This window comes from Parasteatoda tepidariorum, chromosome 7 (genome assembly GCF_982258835.1).
Source record: "Parasteatoda tepidariorum strain Cologne lab strain chromosome 7, Ptep-v5.0, whole genome shotgun sequence".
Taxonomy (NCBI): domain Eukaryota; kingdom Metazoa; phylum Arthropoda; class Arachnida; order Araneae; family Theridiidae; genus Parasteatoda; species Parasteatoda tepidariorum.
In genome coordinates, this window is record NC_141761.1 from 56,388,369 (window position 1) to 56,407,427 (window position 19,059).

Sequence of the window (19,059 nt, forward strand, 5' to 3'; positions counted from 1 at the left end):
TAATTAATAAAATATATATTGTTTTTGTAATTATTGATAGATATTTTTTGACACATATCATATTTATTTAATGAGTATTCAAATTTTAAGGTTGAAAAGTAGTTTAACATTTTTACATGATGTAAAACTTTTTATAACTGATCATTCAACAAAAAAAAATTCCAATCATTGTTAAATTAAGTAATAGAAAATAATGAATTACTATTTTGCATTAAAACTACTTTGTCAACAACAATCATAAGTTAGTTCAAGAGATAAAATAAAAAAAGTGAAGAAAAAAAAGCTAAGACCTTTTTCTAGCTAAACTATTAGTGCCATAGATTGTGCTTTCCCTTTCAATGGCTATTATTTTGTGACTGTTATATAGAGTTTGAGATTACATTTTTATATGTTAACTTCTAATCATAAAAACATGTAATTCAGTTATTTTATTTATTTATTCTAGCTAGAATAAGTTTTACCTTAAGTTGGAATAATGTTTATAAATGGCTTTAAGCATTTTTTAAAAAAAAATTAATGACATCATTCCTGACACTGAATTGCTCATTATTGATGTAAATCCAAAAATATTAAAAAAAATGTAGAGTTTTATACAAGCTTTAAAACCCTTGTTTTGCAATTATTAACTTATATCTAATATAATTATTGTTTTACTTTGATTTATACTTACACATTTCTTTCAATCCATATTCTGCTTTCCAACCCAATTCTTTTTCTGCCAAACCATTATCACCCCAAATTGCTGGTATATCTCCTCTTCTTCTATCAGCTAACCGAAAAGGCACCTGTTTAAAAATATACCACTTTTATTTTGATGTATTAGTTAATTTTATTGTAGTTGTTAATGATAAATGATTATCTTAAAGTAATAAAGTCTATTTAAGTTAGGTATTAGATCAAGTGAATCCAAATTTTCTTATTTTTTTTTTATTTTTTTTAAGCCAAACATTCTCTATTATGAATTTTTAAAAATGTATAGTATTTAGATTTTGATTTTTTAAAATTATTTATATATTTTTTTAAAAGTTATGTTATTGTATTTATAGTTATAATGTTATTTATAATTGTACAAAAAAAAGTCTCGATTTTTAAGCACTATACCTATTAAGTAGATTGAAATAAAATATGAATTATGAGAAAATCTTTTATATAGATTAAAAGAAAATTTTACTTAAAGTTATATGTTGCATTTTGATAAAACAGGTGTTTAAATTTAAATTGCTATAAGGAATTTGAGAATATAAAAATTTTTAATCTTTAATAAAAAAATAATAATTAAGGAAACAGTGGAAAACCTAAATTTACTACAGGTAATGCAATGAATGTGAACAATTTTCTAATTTAATTTAAACTATGATAAAAATAGATGGCTTTTGAATGTTTGGATTTTTTTATACTTTATTATTATTATTATTGAACTTCTCATTTGTGTTGTGAGAAATACAAAGTAAATAATAACAGGCTGATACGTTTTTAAAAATAAATATATAAAACACAAGTATTTTAAATGTTTCTAATTATTTTATACGTTGAAGAAGAAATAGAGACCCTTGCTATTGTTCAGTAATATTTAATTCCCTTAAAAATATTCAGAATATGAGCTATTTTCTGGTAAGTAGGTATAAGGTGATAGCTATTAACTTTTGTTAATATGAAATGGAGTGATCTTAAAGCTACATTGAGTAAACTGTGAAAATTCACTTTTTTCTTTGTGTGAATGTGAATATTTAGGCTAGATCAGAACTTAAAAACTCAAATTTCAAAAGATTAAACATTGTAAATCTTTGTGACACAGCTATACATAACACACATGAATTATAACTGTTAAACAGTTCAAACATTTGAACAATTTTTTTTTTTAAAAAGATATTAATTTCAGTTTAATGACTTACTTTCTTTCCACTAACTTTTTCAAAACATTCCACCAATTGAGCGACTGTTACACCTTGCCCTGTGCCCAAATTGTAAACCTAAAATAGTGACACTTTAATAATAAGCAATTAATTCTTTCAGTATTCAAAACTATGATATTATACAGTTCTAAATTTATGTTTTATTAAAATGTTGAAAAAAAATGTTAATTCAAATTACAATTAGATTTGGAAACGAAGTTTAAACAATAATCTTTGTCTCACTACCATGTAAACAAGCTAAAATTGGTAAAACTGCAAATGTAAATTGTTTGATAAACTTGTAAAAGTAAAATGAAAAAATATATTCTGAAATCCTTGAAATATCTGATTTCATATTAACTTATGTGTGTAAAATTACATTTCTCTGCGTATGTATGGGGAAAGTCACCACTACTCCAATGCACAAATACAATAATTTAAAAGCTGTTTCAACAGGAATTAAACTAATAATTGGAACTTATTTTTCATTAGCTTTTTTCTGATAACTTTTCAAAAGAATTCCTATTCTACAAAAGAATTTCTATTCTGCTATAAATATTTGTATTTAAAAACATTCTATAATTATTGAATGTAAATATGTATATTTTTTTAAAATAATTTTAATTCAAATGTATACAAAGGTTTTTAGGACTTACAAATGATAGGGTAAAAGCATCCTTAATGCTTTCATTTGTGAACATGGTGCGTAGGGTTTTTAGAAAGTGCTTGAAGGTGCTTATTTTCGATTTTCGTATTTTAAAAGCCCTTAAAGGTGCTTTTTTCATTGAGTGTTTTTTAAAAGTGCTTAATTTTCCCTTTTCGAAAATGATATTTTTTCTTTACCATGTTGATTTTCGCCACATATTATGCAAAAGCGTGCTTTTCATATTGTTCTATTCAACGTTTTCACAATTCATTCAACCACGATCTATTTCGGCGTACCGTTGGTCCATAGCGTAGAAAAGCGCAAATCATTTTACATGTATGATGATATAAATGGGAGTCTGCATTTGCGTCTTCTGAGCTGTGTTCGGAGGGATCATTGCACTCTCATGTGCAACTCTGTTGCATTTTGCAAGATATTCTCAATTTCAGGCTTCATTTTCTACCCTTCAATGAAAAATCTCTCAAGCATTTTAGATGGTTAATATAATAAAAAAAAAGTTCTTTGTCAAAAACTAGTTATTTATCATAATCACTTAAAGTGTTTGAAAATTATTTTGCATTTGTATGATGAAATAATTGGGATTTATTTTGTATTATTGGGAGTCTGCATTTGCGTCTCCTGAGCTGTGTTCGGAGGGTTCATTGTACTCTCATGTGCAACTCTGTTGCATTTTGCAAGATAATCTCAATTTCAGGCTTCATTTTCTAACCTCAACGAAAACTCTCTCAAGCATTTTAAATGGTTAATATAATTTTAAAAAAAAAGGTTCTTTGTCAAAAACTAGTTATTTATCATGATCACTTAAAGTGTTAGAAAATTATTTTGCATTTTGTTAATGTATATAGGGTTAAAAATATTTTTCGAGTGCTTAAAAAGTACTTAAAAGGTGCTTATTTTTTGGTGAAAGATTTGGTTGTGCACACTGATGAACTAAACATATGAATTGGGAAAAAAATAACAAGTTTCCGATTTAAAAAATTGCAAAGGAGAATACTTCAAGCACTTCAGCAAGCGTTTCCTGTGTTGTATTCTTATACAATATATTTTTTGAGCAATATCATTAAAATAATTTATGTCGTGAAATGTTATGCTTATAATAAAAAATAAACAGTAATAGTTTATTTTACTGAAAAAAAATTTAATAATTATATGTGAGTTAAACAAACAGCATTTTTTTTTCTTTAGGAAAAATAAAGTAAATAAAGATTTAAATAACTTAAGTTATTTCATTAATTTTCTGGTCATAAAATGCAGGTTGAAAGCAAAAATTTTATTTTACATTTATTTAACATTAAAAAAACATTGCAGAGAATGAATAAAAAGAAATATCATTCACAAATGTAGAAATTTACAAACTGCAACTGAGTTAAAATAAACTAATGTTTTTTTTGCATTTCAATCATTGTTTTGTGTAAAATGTGTCTGAATAGTTGCATTCAAACTCTTTAATACTAGGAGGCTCCGCCCCCTGCTCGCTAACGCTCGCCAACCCCCGAGAATTACAACGCAATCCTATGTGGTTCACGCCGTAAACCATGGCTCGCTGCGCTCGCTCGCCAATGAACACAATGTTCTAGCACAAAGACATAGTATATTATCATCAAAGACATAGTATTTTATCATCAAAGACATAGTATTGTACTTATGTAGAAAAATTCTATCAATGTTCTTATTGGCTTTTAAAAAAGTATATTAGCTATTTAGATTGTACATGGTGAAAAAATCAAAACATTAGCTAAATGAAAAACATATTAGCAAAATAAATTATCAAATATTGCAGTTGCTCACCAAAATTCAACTAAAAGTGTATAATAAATTAGTTAATGCTAGAAATTCTGAAAGTTTTAGAAAAAAATTTTATTATTTAAAAATATAAACTTTAAACCCTAACTTTTCCTTGTGAGATAATAACCCTCAAAAAGTCTTTCATTTTCAAGAACACAAAAATTTGTTTTATCACCAAATAAAATATTTTTCGGTGATCAGCATTATTGAAATCAATTTCTATATTAATTAACATTTGTGATAAAGTACATAACATTTTAGAACAAAATAAGGATGTTTTACATTCAATAAATTAAAATGCATAGCTGTTAGCATTACCCGAGAATGCTGCATTTCTAATCGGGGAGTTTTGATTTTGGCAGTTCCCCTTGCCTACTGCCAATAAAAGTTTCAATTAAATTTTTTCCAAAAAACTTTTTTTTCTGTAAAGCTCTAAGAAATTAACACTAAGCATTTAGAATTTCTTTGAAAACTCAATTATAGTTTTGGCATCATGGAGCAATTACTGAAAGGCTGTCAAATGACTTAACTCTTGACAGGCCAACATAAAGTTGTCCATGACTAAAAACTTGTTTAGTCAATACTAAACTGATTTTCTCAAAAGTCTGACCTTGTGACTTATTTATGGTCATGGAGAAGGCCAGCCTAATAGGAAATTGTTTTCTCTTAAAAGAAAACGGCAGAGGGGATTAGAGGTATTCTCGGAATGAAAAATGTACCTGCTTCATCATCATCAATTAGTTTAGTTTCAATTAAATTACGCTGCAAGTTTGTAACAATTAATCTAGTGCCATTACAGAGTCCTTTAGATGGTATTAAATTTTATTATCATGTTTTTAGGGCATGAATCTGAATTGAACAACCTGACAATGCTCACTCTGGTTATTGTTTCCGTTTTTAAAAGCGCTATATGTTGAGCCACCTGATCTAGATTTGGCATGTGACATTTTTAGCAGCAATCATTAGTCGATTTTCTAACGTTGCCATTCGGGGAGTTGTAATGAGACTTTTTTTGGTGCCGTGTAAGAGAAATATATATATAGATATAACTTGATATGCAATCAAAAATAATAAATTATTCAACTAATTTATACCTTGTATCTGGAATTTTTTTCAAGCTTCTTCAGAGCAGCTACATGCCCTGTTGCTAGATCCATCACATGTATAAAATCTCTAACTCCTGCAAGAATTAACAATTTTGCATTTCCTTAAATGATTATTTGTATTCACTCTCTACCTGGGTTGTCTATTAGGTTAAAACACTTTATTTTACACATAAAATCCAAAATATTGGAAAAATCTTTGTGTCTGAAAAATCTTATTTTTTTATATAATAACAGTGTCTAACAAGTAGTTGTATTCTACTTTTAACAACAGATGGCTCTAAAAAATTTATAAATTCTAACATTTTTTGCTTTTCTAATATAAACAATAAAAGATAAGTTTTTTTTTTCAATTTTCGAGAATGTTCTCAATATTTGGTTTTGAATAGCAAATAGTAAAATAAGGAATCACTTGGGTGTTGCTAAGACTGCAAAGCTTGTAACCATGTTCAAAGCTTTAAATATTTTTTTTTAATTTTCTTAAAACAAATTTGATTAAGAATAAGGTTTTTAAAAATAAAAATTAAGAGTATGTATGAAAAAATATTGTAGTGAACAATTCCAACCCTGCTTAGTGCAAAATTACTAAATACACTCATTTTTTGGATTATCCAGGTATACTAAATTTGCTCATTATTAATTAAAAAGAATTATGTTAACTGCAATTATGGGTTCGTTTACATTTTTTAGAAACAAATTCAAGACATTCTCATTAGAATGAGAATGTCTTGAATTTGTTTCTAAAAAATGTCAGTGATTCCGCTTATGCAGCATTTTATTTTATAACAGTTATTGAACAGCCGACCCAATCTTATGGGTTTACGACTACTAATATTCAACTCCGTAGCCTTGTCATTTTGAACCCAATTCAGAAGACAAGGGAATTCCTGGATCGAGTATTGGGAGAAATTTGCCTTCTTGGTGGACTAGGACTTTTTGATGGAGCTAACCCGCATTTGCGTTACATGGAGAGGAAGACCACGAGAACCTCCCACGGTTAGCCTGACGGCAAGGGGACTCTAACCCATGATCCGTCTACCACTTAGGATATTTCACGTCAGCACTGTGGTCGGTGCAAGCCAGATGCGGAATTCGCATCGACTGGGATTCGAACCCGGTTCGCCTCATTGGAAGGCGAACGCTCTATCCCCTGAGCCATCGCTGCTCGAAAAATCGTAGGGAGTTGACGCATCCTCAAATTCTAAATCGTGAAAAATTTTAAAAAAATATCTCGCCAGCAGATTTATGTTGGCAAAAGTAACCAAAACTTAAGAAAAAAGGATCCGAGTTCATATTTACAAGTCCAATTTTAGTTTTAATGGTTCTGGACCTCCGTTAATTACGAGTCCCGGCTGACACATTTATGCCAAATCTTATACAAAAGTCTAGTTCAACTTTTTGCATCAATTCTTTTCATTCATAATGATTTTATTAAGACCAGAAAAAGAAAATTATCTGGCCTAACCGGATATTCAGCAAAATCGGCTAACTACCGAATAATTGATGACTCCTTAACACTAAAACATAACTTTTTTTCTCCTTGGTTAACTTTTAAAGTAACTATTATTAAAAAATCTCAAATTCTCATCTTTTTAAATTTTCTCTTATACTTCTTTGTTTTACTATCGTTTTCATATTTAAAAAAATACATTTACTCTTTTAGTTCTGCATTTAACTCTATAATTCATCAAAAAAAAAAAAAAAAAAAAAAAAAACATCTAAAGCCTAATTTAATTTCAATATTATCTTAAAAATTTAAATAATAGTTTCCTAGATATGATTAAAATATGTACAATCAATTTTTTATGTTCTTTGAACTACAACACTAAGAAAAATACAACTTATTCAAGGTATAGTATGCAAATAAAAAGAAAAATAGACCGGCCTGAATAATTTTTGATCTAATGATCAGATCTTCATGTTCTAGGACTCATTCTTAATGGTTCGAGGGGGTGATCTAATTAGCGCAGACGATATTGAAAATCCGATCATTAGATCAAAAGTTGTTCAGAGTTATCTTTTCTCTTTTGCGCATTGTACATCAGATTTAAGTAAATGCTTATGCAGAAAACACCCGTTCATGATCATAATAAACAAAATCAACTACACTATTGTAAACAACATATTATACTTTTTGTTCATAATATACAAACATCTGAAGGCATATAGTTAAACAAATAGCAAAATCAGAAAGTAATGTAATCTTGGTGAAATTTTTAAATAAATTTAATTGTTTATGCAGGGTATTCCCATATTGACTATCCTAAATTATAATCCTGACTACCTATCCATATTTTAAGAATATTCTTAAAAAAAACGAAGTCGAGAAAATATTCGCATTGAAAATCACAAATTATTAAGGGAAGCAAGACGTTTTCGATGTCGAAAAAATGATTTTTTTCAACCATATCGACAAGCCATTTTTTCTTAATATTAAATACATTTTAAAACTTTAAACTTTACATTTAAAACAACTACATATTAATATAATTCAATAACAATAAAAAGGAATTCAAAATGTTTATAAATTTAATTTTTATAAATATTTGAAAATTTAATGTAAATATAATTTTTTTTTTTACCAGACATAACTTTCGGTACGCTCGTACAAAAAACAAATCATTGTAAAGTTATGAAAATTTCCATGCTTGTACATATACCTTATTTACATTTCATTAACTATATAAAGTTTATTTTTTTCATTATAATTTTGTTATACAGGGGAAGTTTTTTAAAATTTGAACGAATTTTTGCATTTTTTTCAGAAATGCTACATTTATTTTGCTTATATATAATATATTCTGTACATATTATGAAACAAACTATTTCACCTCATTTTTCAAACATATTTACATGAGTGTATGCCAATTTTTTGCTGATTTTTCATGTAGAAAATTTTTTGAGCGTACCGAAAGCTATGTCTGGTAAAAAAAAAATTATATATACATTAAATTTTCAAATATTTATAAAAATTAAATTTATAAACATTTTAAATTCCTTTTTATTGTTATTGAATGATATTAGTATGTAGTTTTCATAAATGTAAAGTTTAAAGTTTTAAAATGTGTTTAATAATAAGAAAAAATGGCTTGTCGATATGGTAGAAAAAATCATATTTTCGACATCGAAAACGTCTTGCTTCCCTTAAGTGCCAAAAAGTTTACAAATTTGAAAACTCCATGCATTTGTAATTTATTCATCCTTAAATTTGAATAAATAAGAACAATTGGCCTTCATGTATGAATTAAATCTTTTATTTGCTCTAACTGATCTCACTAGTGATTGGTCAAAGTTTAAAATTGATTTTTATTTCATTTTTCAAAACGATTTTAAAAAATATAAGTTTAGAGTGGTGAATACGGGACCCTCTGTATTTACCTGTACCATCCACTGTATCATAATCACTTCCATAAATTACAAGTTCATCCTTTTTTCCAGTCGCCACTTGACCAATAAATGGCATGAGATTTGTAAAAGGACGTGTAGGGTCTTCTCCCACCAGACCACTGGGGTGTGCACCAACTGGATTAAAATATCTCAGCGAAATAATATTCCACTGCTGTAAATGTTTGAAAAAAATTCTTTAGAAAAATTTATAATAATAATAAAATAAAAAAACTTTATGTGTAGAGAAATATATGAGATTTTAACTTTTTCTGCCCGGCATATATCTTCTAACATTTGCTCTACGGCATATTTTGTTCTCCCGTAGACGTTTGTGACGTTTCCTGTGGGATGAGCTTCGTCGATTGGCAGATACTGAGGATTTCCGTAAACTACGCAAGAGCTACTGAAAACCATGTTATAAACTCCGTATTCCTTCATTACCTGAAAAGCAGATTTTAATCAACAGTTTGATTATAGTTATAAACGGTCACAAAAATATAACATTAAAGTTAGGATTTCCATAAACTACACAAGAGCTACTTAAAGCCATGTTATGAACTCCGTATTCCTTCATTACCTGAAAAGCAGATTTTAATCAACAGTTTGATTATACTTATAAACGGTCACAAAGATATAACATTTAAGAAGGAAAAAAAACTTCTTTCTTTTCCACTGAAAGTGAAATTTTGTGTCGGATTATGAGACCAGATATGCGCCGTCCATTGATGATGTCATGCTTAGATTGTGTCATGTGATATCCGGCATATCATTATTTCTTATTGTGTTTTGGCAACAACAAGTAAGTAAACTCTCAGTTTTTGAATCGAAGTCAAGTTCGTCTGTGGATGAATGAACGGATGTATGAATGGGTCCACCTTATAAACAGGTGTGACGTATGATGTAGCAGAAGTCGAATTCTTGGCCATAGATGGCGCTACTGGAAAACAAGAATCGCACACTCTGCCTTAAATTTGCTCGGTTTCACCAAGCAGGCTTGCTCGTGTGGCAAGTGGCATTAGAACCAACCAACAAATGACCTTACAGAGAAGGTAACAAGAAGTGTGACATCTCAAAATTACGGATAAAATAAAAATATTTAAAATCAGCAGATTAAATATTTTTATATTATTTGGATTAGTACTCATTTAATTATTATTGCCATTTTCGTGAATGTAAATTAAAAAACATAAGGTTTAAAAATAAATTTTTATTTTGATCTATTACATGTGTTTTATTTCTAAACTGCTTGTATATGTTCAGAGCCGTTTTTCGGGGTCCTGGGCCTGTCGCTATTTGGGAGCCCTTTATTATTAATTTTAGTATAAAAAAAGTTTAATTTTGAATTATTTTTTAAAATTTATTTTATTTTAAGGTTGAAAAACAAATACACTATTATAAAAGCGTTAATACATTATTAGTATTGAAAGTTTAATGTAACAGTACTTTTCATGCTTTTTGAGAGGCGAAGTCTTCTGTCACATCAATAAAATTAATTTGCTGCCAGACATCATATTCAATGCTCATGGTTTACAAATGATTCCATATTTTTTAAATCAAAGAGAAAAAAAAGAAGAAAACATAAAGGGATAATAGCTCAATGCCCTTAAACTTTTTATTTACCAAGCACTGTTCAAGCACTTCGTTGACACATTGGAAATGGAAATTTAAAAACTAATTGTACTACTGAACTTCAAATTATCTTTTTCGGTTAAAAATAGAGAGAAAGAGAAGCTAAATGATTTTAAAATTTTCGTGGGAAATCCCAAAAGTGTTTTCTTTTTTCCTAAAATAACATAAATAAAAATTCCTGAAATAAAATAAGAGAAAATACAAATGATACTAAGTGAGATCATTGATGCTGAAAGGGTTAAAACACTATCGAGTTGCTTAGTCGGTAAAATTTATAGAAATAATTCTTTCACATTTCTTTTCTCTAACTTCTCTTATTTTTAAACTACTGATATTCCTTTAATTTACAGTCTAAAATTTCTTTTAATCATCGATTAAAAACATAGAAATATTGGATATGTAAAAAGTGGGATCGAACCCCAGTTCCTCACAATGATAGTTCAGTGCCTTAACCACTAGAGCCCCGATTATCTGTGCTAAGGTCTACGCGGATAATAAAAATCGCAAAATCTAAAAACTCAAAAAACAAGGTCGAAACACGAAAAGTAATTTTCAAATATATATGTGTATTTTTTTAAACATGCACCAGAAATCTTTGTTCTACGCCTAAATCGCTAAAACAACGAATGGTAAAGAAACAATTAGTACATAAATATTTCTTAAAAGTGTTCATACATAGACGTTTGGTGGCTGAGTAGAAGCGCTCTCGTGCCACGGGTCCTGGGTTCGATCGTCGGGCCGGGCAAGGTCGACTCCTCATCCCTTCAGTAGGTCGATGAAATGAGTCCCGTTTGGTTGACCACCCAACCCATCCGGAACATCTGCTCCTGCACCCCAGAGCCCAAGGTCAAGAAAATTAAAATGGACACAATATGCCTTGGCCCTCTATGAGCTGTCGTGCCCCTGAGTTTAGTTTAATTCATACATAATCTTATTCAGTTACACTTAAAAAAAAAAAAAACAATCATGGATCACGTTAAATAGAATTTTCGATCTCTTTGCGGATAATCAAGAAACGAGCGATCTGATCTCGGTCCTGAAGGAATTAGAGAGACAAAAAGTTATTGTTATAATAGCCTCAATAGAATTTTCGATCTCTCTGCGGATAATCAAGATACAAGCGATCTGATCCCGGTCCTGAAGGAGTTAGAGAGACAAAAAGTTATTGTTATAATAGCCTCAATAGAATTTTCGATCTCTCTGCGGATAATCAAGATACAAGCGATCTGATCCCGGTCCTGAAGGAATTAGCGAAACAAAAAAGTAATTGTAATAATAGCCTCAATAGAATTTTCGATCTCTTTGCGGATAATCAAGATACAAGCGATCTGATCCCGGTCCTGAAGGAGTTAGAGAAACAAAAAGTTATTGTTATAATAGCCTCTAAAATAATACTTACAAAAAATATTTACCAACAGGAACATTTTAGTTTGCGAATTAACTAAAAAAGATATGTCTAAAATTGATTAGTTTTAGCTGGTAATTGATTCCGATTTGAATTGCGTCAAAAAGAAGAAGAAAAAAAAAAGCTATGTGTTTCTGGTGATTATGTGATATTGTTAAGGAATACGACCCAATAAATTTTTATCACGGGCTTTATGTTATGGTTTAAAAGTGCTGCATAAAAATTAATGTAATACTTTCTTTAATAATAAAAGAATAAACTTAGTAATTAACATGGTAAGTACAATAAGAATGTTACCTCTAAAAGATATATTGTGCTGACAACATTATTCTTGTAATAGAACAATGGCTTTTGCATCGATTCACCAACTGCCTTCACAGCAGCAAAATGTATGACGAAATCAATTTTGTGCTGGAAAAAAAAAGAGAGAACTTTTAAGACACTGTAAAGTACACGAAAAGTTCAATGGGATACTTGCAACCAACGTCACGCGTTGGTAAGCCAATCAGGTTCGACAAACAAGCTTGACGTCGCCATCACGTATTATATCTGATCCAAAAATTGACTAGTTGAATCTGATCGAATAATAAACCTAAGTCTAAAGCTATAACGTCAGTGGCGGATCCAGCGGGGGGTTATGACCCCCCCCCCAGATTGAAGGAAAAAATAAAAATAATAATTTTTTTAATAGTTTACAAAAGAAATAAAATATTTTAAAAATTATTTAAGAGGGCATATACACCTAGGTAGGTCGGAAAAATCGATTTTTTTGTCCATCTAATTATGTTCTTCACTGTTTAAAGAATCATAATCCAAAAGATTAAAACGAAATTCGTCATAATTTCATTGTAAACATTAGCAGGACTTGAAGTGCCCAACGATCTTTCCAAGATTATTAATGCCTGTGACATCGATTTGTATCCATCAATCAATATGTTGTTGAGAATTTTAATAACTCTGCCAGTTAGTGCAGCAACAGTCAAAATAAAGAAATACTCAAAATAAAGAACGATTAAATGGACTCGCATTATTAAACATTCATCGAGAAATTGATTTGGATGTTGAAAAAGTCATTGACAGATTTGCCAAAATTTCTAAAAAACGCATTACACTTATTATTTAAAGATTTTGAATTATTTATGTATTGTCCTCATTATGAAAAAAATAAATGAGAAGACTAGCATTAAAAATCCTAGTTTTTTTTTTTTAATATTAAAAAAAAAAAAAAAATTTATGAAACAAAAATTAATTGTAGGGGGGGATCTGAGTCTATGACCCCCCAGGAAAAATTTCTGGATCCGCACCTGTATACTGTTAACACGCCATGCACAACACGTGATTAGATACAACTATGGGATTTGTTGCAAGTATCCAATTGTAAGTAGTACAAGAAAGCAATAAAAAGTAGTAAAATTAGGTCCTTCGTTTTTCAATAATTCCATTAATTTGAAAATTATTAACCTAGGTACGGTGGGTTTAGTACTATGATGTTAATATTAAAAGCAAGTTAATAACATACGTAAGATTTAATTAAAAAAAACGTGTTCAAACTAAGGAAGTGTGTTTAAATTTGTATTAAGAAAAAATTATTATTATTCTAGTTCATCAATTTTTATGAAAGAATTGCAAACTGATGCATGTTATTTAAAGAGAATAGTTTTGAAATTAGAATTTAGTTCATTAGATACTTGAACATCTTACATTTTATTGGCTATTTTTCAAGTTTTCAGGTAAGTTCAAGTTTTTATGAAGTTTTGGTAAATTAAAATTTCATCTTGTAATTTTAAACTTATTAAATTGCCTTTGTTCTACATTTTTTACTATTATTCTTTTGAATAGGTACTAACATGAAAAATTTTCCTATTCTATCTGGCAAGTAGGGTTAATGTTACCCCATTTAAACCCTTAAGTTTTTATTTTATAACCGTCGTAGAACAGTCGACCCAATTGTGGGTTAACTACTACTAATGTTTAATTCCGTAGCCTTGTAATTTTGAAGATAATCCAGAAGACAAGGGAACTCCTGGATCAATTTTCGGGAGAAATTTGCCTTCGTGGAGGACTTTTTTGATGGAACTAACCCACATTTGCGTTACATGGAGGGGAACAACTTCTACGGTTAGTCTGATGGTAAGGGAACTCTAACTAGTAATCCGTCTACCACTAAGGATATTTTACGTCAGCACTGTGGTCAGTGCGCGCCGGTTGCGGAATTCGTATCGATCAGCTATTGCTGGGATTCGAACCGAGTCCACCTCACTCGGAGGCGAACGCTCTATTCCCTGAGCCATAGTAAGTTCCTTGGATTCAAAAGGTTTTTGTACTTAAAATAGGAATCCAAAACCGCTTTATTTGTGCCGGAAACTAAAAACCTTTTGACAACTAAAACGTTGAACATGAACGGTGTTCCAAGAATACCAAATGTATGAAATCCAAACTTTGTGGTGTACGTTACCTGAGAAAATATGGAGGATAGTCTTGCTTTGTCCATCAGGTCACATTCATAAAATGTTATTTTCTCTCCAGTTATTTGTTCTGCTCTTTGAAGACTTGGAGCCTCTCCTTTTTGACCTTAAAAAGAAAAATAAGTTTCTCAAATTAATTGAATAAAGGAGAAATTGGAATTTATATTTCCCCTTCAATCAGAAAAGGGATTCTGCAGTCCTCACGTGAACTTATGGAGAATTATATGTGCGCAAATTTTTTAATTTTGGAATATTTCTTGTTTCGTTTTATTAATTCAAATGTGTCCTATTGCACCTAGGGATCAAACTTTTAATTTTAAGTTTCTAAGCGATTTTAAAACTTTCAAAATGTTTTATAAATGCTTAGAAGCATTCCCGCAACAGTCCATTGTGAGCAAGGAGCTGGAGTGCTCCCAGAGTTGTGTTTTTCCTGGAGCTGAAGCTCAAAATTATCATTTTTTTTAATAATCATTTAAATTTTTTTGATTTAAAATAAAAAATGAAAGATTTTTGTGCTTTTAATTTCAGGATGATTCTGTTAATTCGTGTCAGGAATATGTATTTTATTTTTAAAATTTGGTTATTTTTATTATAATATCAAATAATTATGACATACTAATCATAGTATTATCTAAAATTCACTGTCAGTAAAATACTTTTAAAGTAAAAAAAAATACATTCTCGGTATTACAATACATTCATTAGGGATCACTCAGGATTCAATTCTTTTTTTAAGAATGAGCAAATAAAACTGTAAATTAAATTAAATTTGTATTGACTATGAGTTGATGATTATGTTATTGCTTTTTTAACGTGCCTTTTTATATTAAAATCTGAAACTCAAAAGCGTGCATTATTACTATTTGCGAGCTGAGCTGGAGCATCAAAATTCTCTCCTGACCAGGGGTTTCATGAAGGTGATCAGCATTGCGCACAGAACGCCTTTACTTTCAAGACAAGCTGGTACGCTTTAATCTGGAGTTGGGTGAGCTTTAAGTAGCCTCCTGAGATCATACCCCAGCTCTTCACTGTAATAGCTCAGTGCTTGAACAACTGAACTATTAATTTATCGATTCCTAACAAGGATAAAATTTGATACTACCTTCTTAAAAAAAAAAACTGAGAACTTTTAAAAATACTTATAACCTTAAAATTTTATAACGCATTTTAATAAATGAAATAAAAAGCATTTATTAATTTCATAATAAACAAAGAAATTGCGGTCATATAATTCTCCTTATTCGGAAGCAAGTGTGGATTTTATCATTTAAATCATGTGTATGGGCTGAGATGCTAGGAAAACTTCACATTTACTTTTTTATGGTAACACCCACTTAAATATGTTAAAATTAGTTTCCGAATTTTATATACCTCAAAGATAAAAAAAAAGAGCAATCTTTTTTTTGCTTTGAGGCAATCTGAATAATTAGTGATCAACTTTCTGCTTTATTCGCAACTGACATGCAAATCTTAAATACATTTGTCTATTAGTATTCACTATTAAGTTATGAAACCAGACTCAAAAATTTTGTATTAATTTTATTTTTATTGTTATTTTAAAGCGTTGTTTGATTAGTTTTATCTTTAAGACTTAAACAGTGAATTTAAAAATAAAAAAAAAAAATTAGCATTTTTGTAGATAATTGTAAAGCATAATTATCAAAAAACTCAGACAATTTCATGCAAAGACAATTATTTTTAATTATTAGTTATTACCTTTTGTTGTTTAGTTTAAAAATTGGTTGCAATTAAAGGAAACTTCGATATATTAAATATAAAAATTTTCACACCATCTGCGCTTGTTAAATTTTAAAGTTTGGCAGAAAAAAAAAATAAAAATGAATTGAATAGCTCCCCAGAAATAATGCAAAAATACAGTTTTTTTATTTTAAAAAATTACTAATCTTTAAATTTTTATTACTTAGAAGCTATTTAAGATAAATATTTCAAATTTTATCATTTAAAATAATGAAATATAATGCTATGTAAAAATGATATAACGATATAAGTTTCGATATCATGACATCGATATACATTTTATCATATTTTCTTTCTTCTTTAACATAGTTTTTCTTTTCTTTCATGAAGTGCGGCTTAGAACGAAAATAGCAATTCGTTCAAATTTTATCATTTAAAATAACGAAATATAACGCTATGTGAAAATGATATAAGTTCCGATATCATGACATCGATATACATTTTATCATATTTTTTTTTCTTTAACATAGTTTTTTTTCTTTCATGAAGAGCGGCTTAGAACGAAAATAGCAATTCGTTTAAATTTTATCATTTAAAATAACGATATAAGTTCCGATATCATGACATCGATATACATTTTATCATATTTTTCTTCTTTAACATAGTTTTTCTTTTTTTCATGAAGTGCGGCTTAGAACGAAAATAGCTATTCGTAATATTTCACGTAGTTTACGAAATGCGAATATCTTCAAGGCAAAACACCATTGTCTTAAGTGGCATCTTTCGTTCAAGGTTATAAAAGAAGAAAAAAAACTCACCTAAGACGGCATTGACAAAATTGTCAATGACTATGACTTCATATCCAGCTTGCAGCAATTCTATGACTGTGTGACTGCCAATAAATCCTGCACCGCCAGTCACGAATACACTTTTCTTGGAATTCATATCTGTAGGGAACAATCATCATCAATACAAACAACAATAATGAATCTTAATCGATACCTTCATAAATATATGTTAGCTTTTATATTTACACTGCTATATAGTGATTTAGATTGCACAAATATACGTTAATTGTTTCCCTGAAAAATATTTTGGAAGTTGAATGATCTAATAGCTATTTTTAGCTGGGTAATTAATACTTTTCTTTTTTTTTTTCTTTTTTTTTTTGCAAGGGATAATGGCAACAGGCTTTCTGAGAGAAAACAGAAAGTATATATCATCTCTCATGTGTCCTTTTTGAGCTTTACTGAACTTCGTTGTTCATTTACGTCGCATTAGAACTGCACAATTGGGCTATTGGCGACGGTCTGGGAAACATCCCTAAGGATGATCCGAAGACATGCCACCACAATTTTGATCCTCTACATCAATGTTTTGCAAACTTATGACTTTTGTGTACCCTTTCTAAATTTTTCGTAACGCTGTGTACCACCAATAAAAAATTTTTTTATTTTTTACAATAAAAAAATTTCACAAAAGTTAAAAATCACAACTGGCTGTTGACACCACTCATTATTAACTGTTAACATTGCAAAAAATAGCCAATAGAAGAATACGTAATCGTAATAAATTTTCATGGCTAGCTTTGTTTTTAAATGAAAATTTTTGAAATTATTGTTTGTTTCAAAATATGTCGCATAAGAAAGCGTACCCCTGGGGGTACGCGTACCACACTTTGGGAAACACTGCTCAACATGGAGGATGGCACCCCCACTTCGGTAGCCCAATGACCTGCGCGCGAAGACGAGCTCTTTACAGTAGAACAGTTTAACGAGGAGCCATACCGCATACCCTAGGACCCTATGCAGACTGATGCAAGTGGTCACCCACCCGCACACTGACCGCATCCAGTGATGTTGGACTTCGGTGATCTGCTGGGAACCGTGTCTTAACGATCAGTCCACTGGGACGAGCTTTACTTTAAAATAATTTTCATGTTACAATGTATTAAATTAAGAAGGTATTTTAAAGACTACGAAATAGCGCATCACCTAACTAAGTATCAAATTTTAAAATTGGGGGGATTGGGAGTTTTTGTGTTCTATTATGGCTCCACACCATACAAATTCCGCAACCGGCTCGCGCCGATCACAGTGTTGACGTAAAATATCTTCAGTGGTAGACAGATCACGGTTTAGAGTCCTCTTGTCGTAAGGCTAACCATGGGAGGTTTCGTGGTTTCAATTTCTCCTCTGCATGTAATGCAAATGTGGGTTAGCTACAACAAAAGTCTTCGACGAAGGCATATTTCTCCCTATACTCGATCTAGAAGTTTCCTTGTCTTCTGGATTGGGTTCAAAATTACTAGGCTATGGACATTGATAGTCGTAAACTCAAAATTGAGTCGGCTGTTCAACGACTGTTACAAAATTACAAAAACCTTGTGTGGAGCCAAACAAACTAAAAGAAAAAGAATAAAACTTTCTCCTTGTACACATTTACAAAATTTTTTCCTTCAAGAAACTAAATCAATCTTATCCTTTAATTCAATTTTAATTTCAAGGAAGAGTTACAAAAGAACGGAAAAATTAAAATTATTTAATTTCAAATTGATAATTCCAAAAATATATCTTTTATGAACTCATTTTTAAACAAGATATGCATTATCTTACGCCCTATACAAATTCTTGTTAAATATATTGAAACAAGAATTTGTATAGGGCGATGCCCGTAGCATTTTACTCGAAGATTATGTAATAACGTAACATTTGTACTGTGAATGAGGAGTTATTAACAAGGTAATTGCAAATACCATTACAGTGAAAGAAAGAAAAATCATCAAGGAAGTCAAATTGTACAAAGTTAGCACTAATGATTGACCAACTTTATATTTTCGAAGCTATTACTCGTGATAAAATAAATATACCAATATAACTCAAAATTAATGAAAAATTAGCCATTTTTTTTTGTTTCACACTGTCAATAGTTCCTAATAATAATTTTATAAGTTCTTATAGTGTTTTCGGCATTAGTGGTTTATAAACAAAACAGCATCTTAAACATGAGAGTGGCAACGAATTATCTT

At 29.7% G+C, this 19,059-nt stretch overlaps 1 protein-coding gene across 4 annotated transcripts in view; it reads right to left on the minus strand.

The window, feature by feature from the left end:
* LOC107456512 (UDP-glucose 4-epimerase) overlaps nt 1-19,059 on the minus strand; it is a 32,499-nt gene that overhangs the window by 858 nt on the left and 12,582 nt on the right. For all 4 annotated transcript variants that reach the window (XM_043045579.3, XM_043045578.3, XM_043045587.3 and 1 more), the window contains exons 2-9: nt 16,850-16,978; nt 14,324-14,439; nt 12,166-12,279; nt 9,099-9,275; nt 8,826-9,006; nt 5,439-5,524; nt 1,893-1,970; nt 671-785 (exon numbers count right to left, since the gene is read on the minus strand). In XM_043045579.3, the coding sequence (XP_042901513.1) occupies nt 671-785; nt 1,893-1,970; nt 5,439-5,524; nt 8,826-9,006; nt 9,099-9,275; nt 12,166-12,279; nt 14,324-14,439; nt 16,850-16,976 (994 nt within the window). In that variant the 5' untranslated portion in view covers nt 16,977-16,978. The remainder of the gene's footprint in view (nt 1-670; nt 786-1,892; nt 1,971-5,438; nt 5,525-8,825; nt 9,007-9,098; nt 9,276-12,165; nt 12,280-14,323; nt 14,440-16,849; nt 16,979-19,059) is intronic.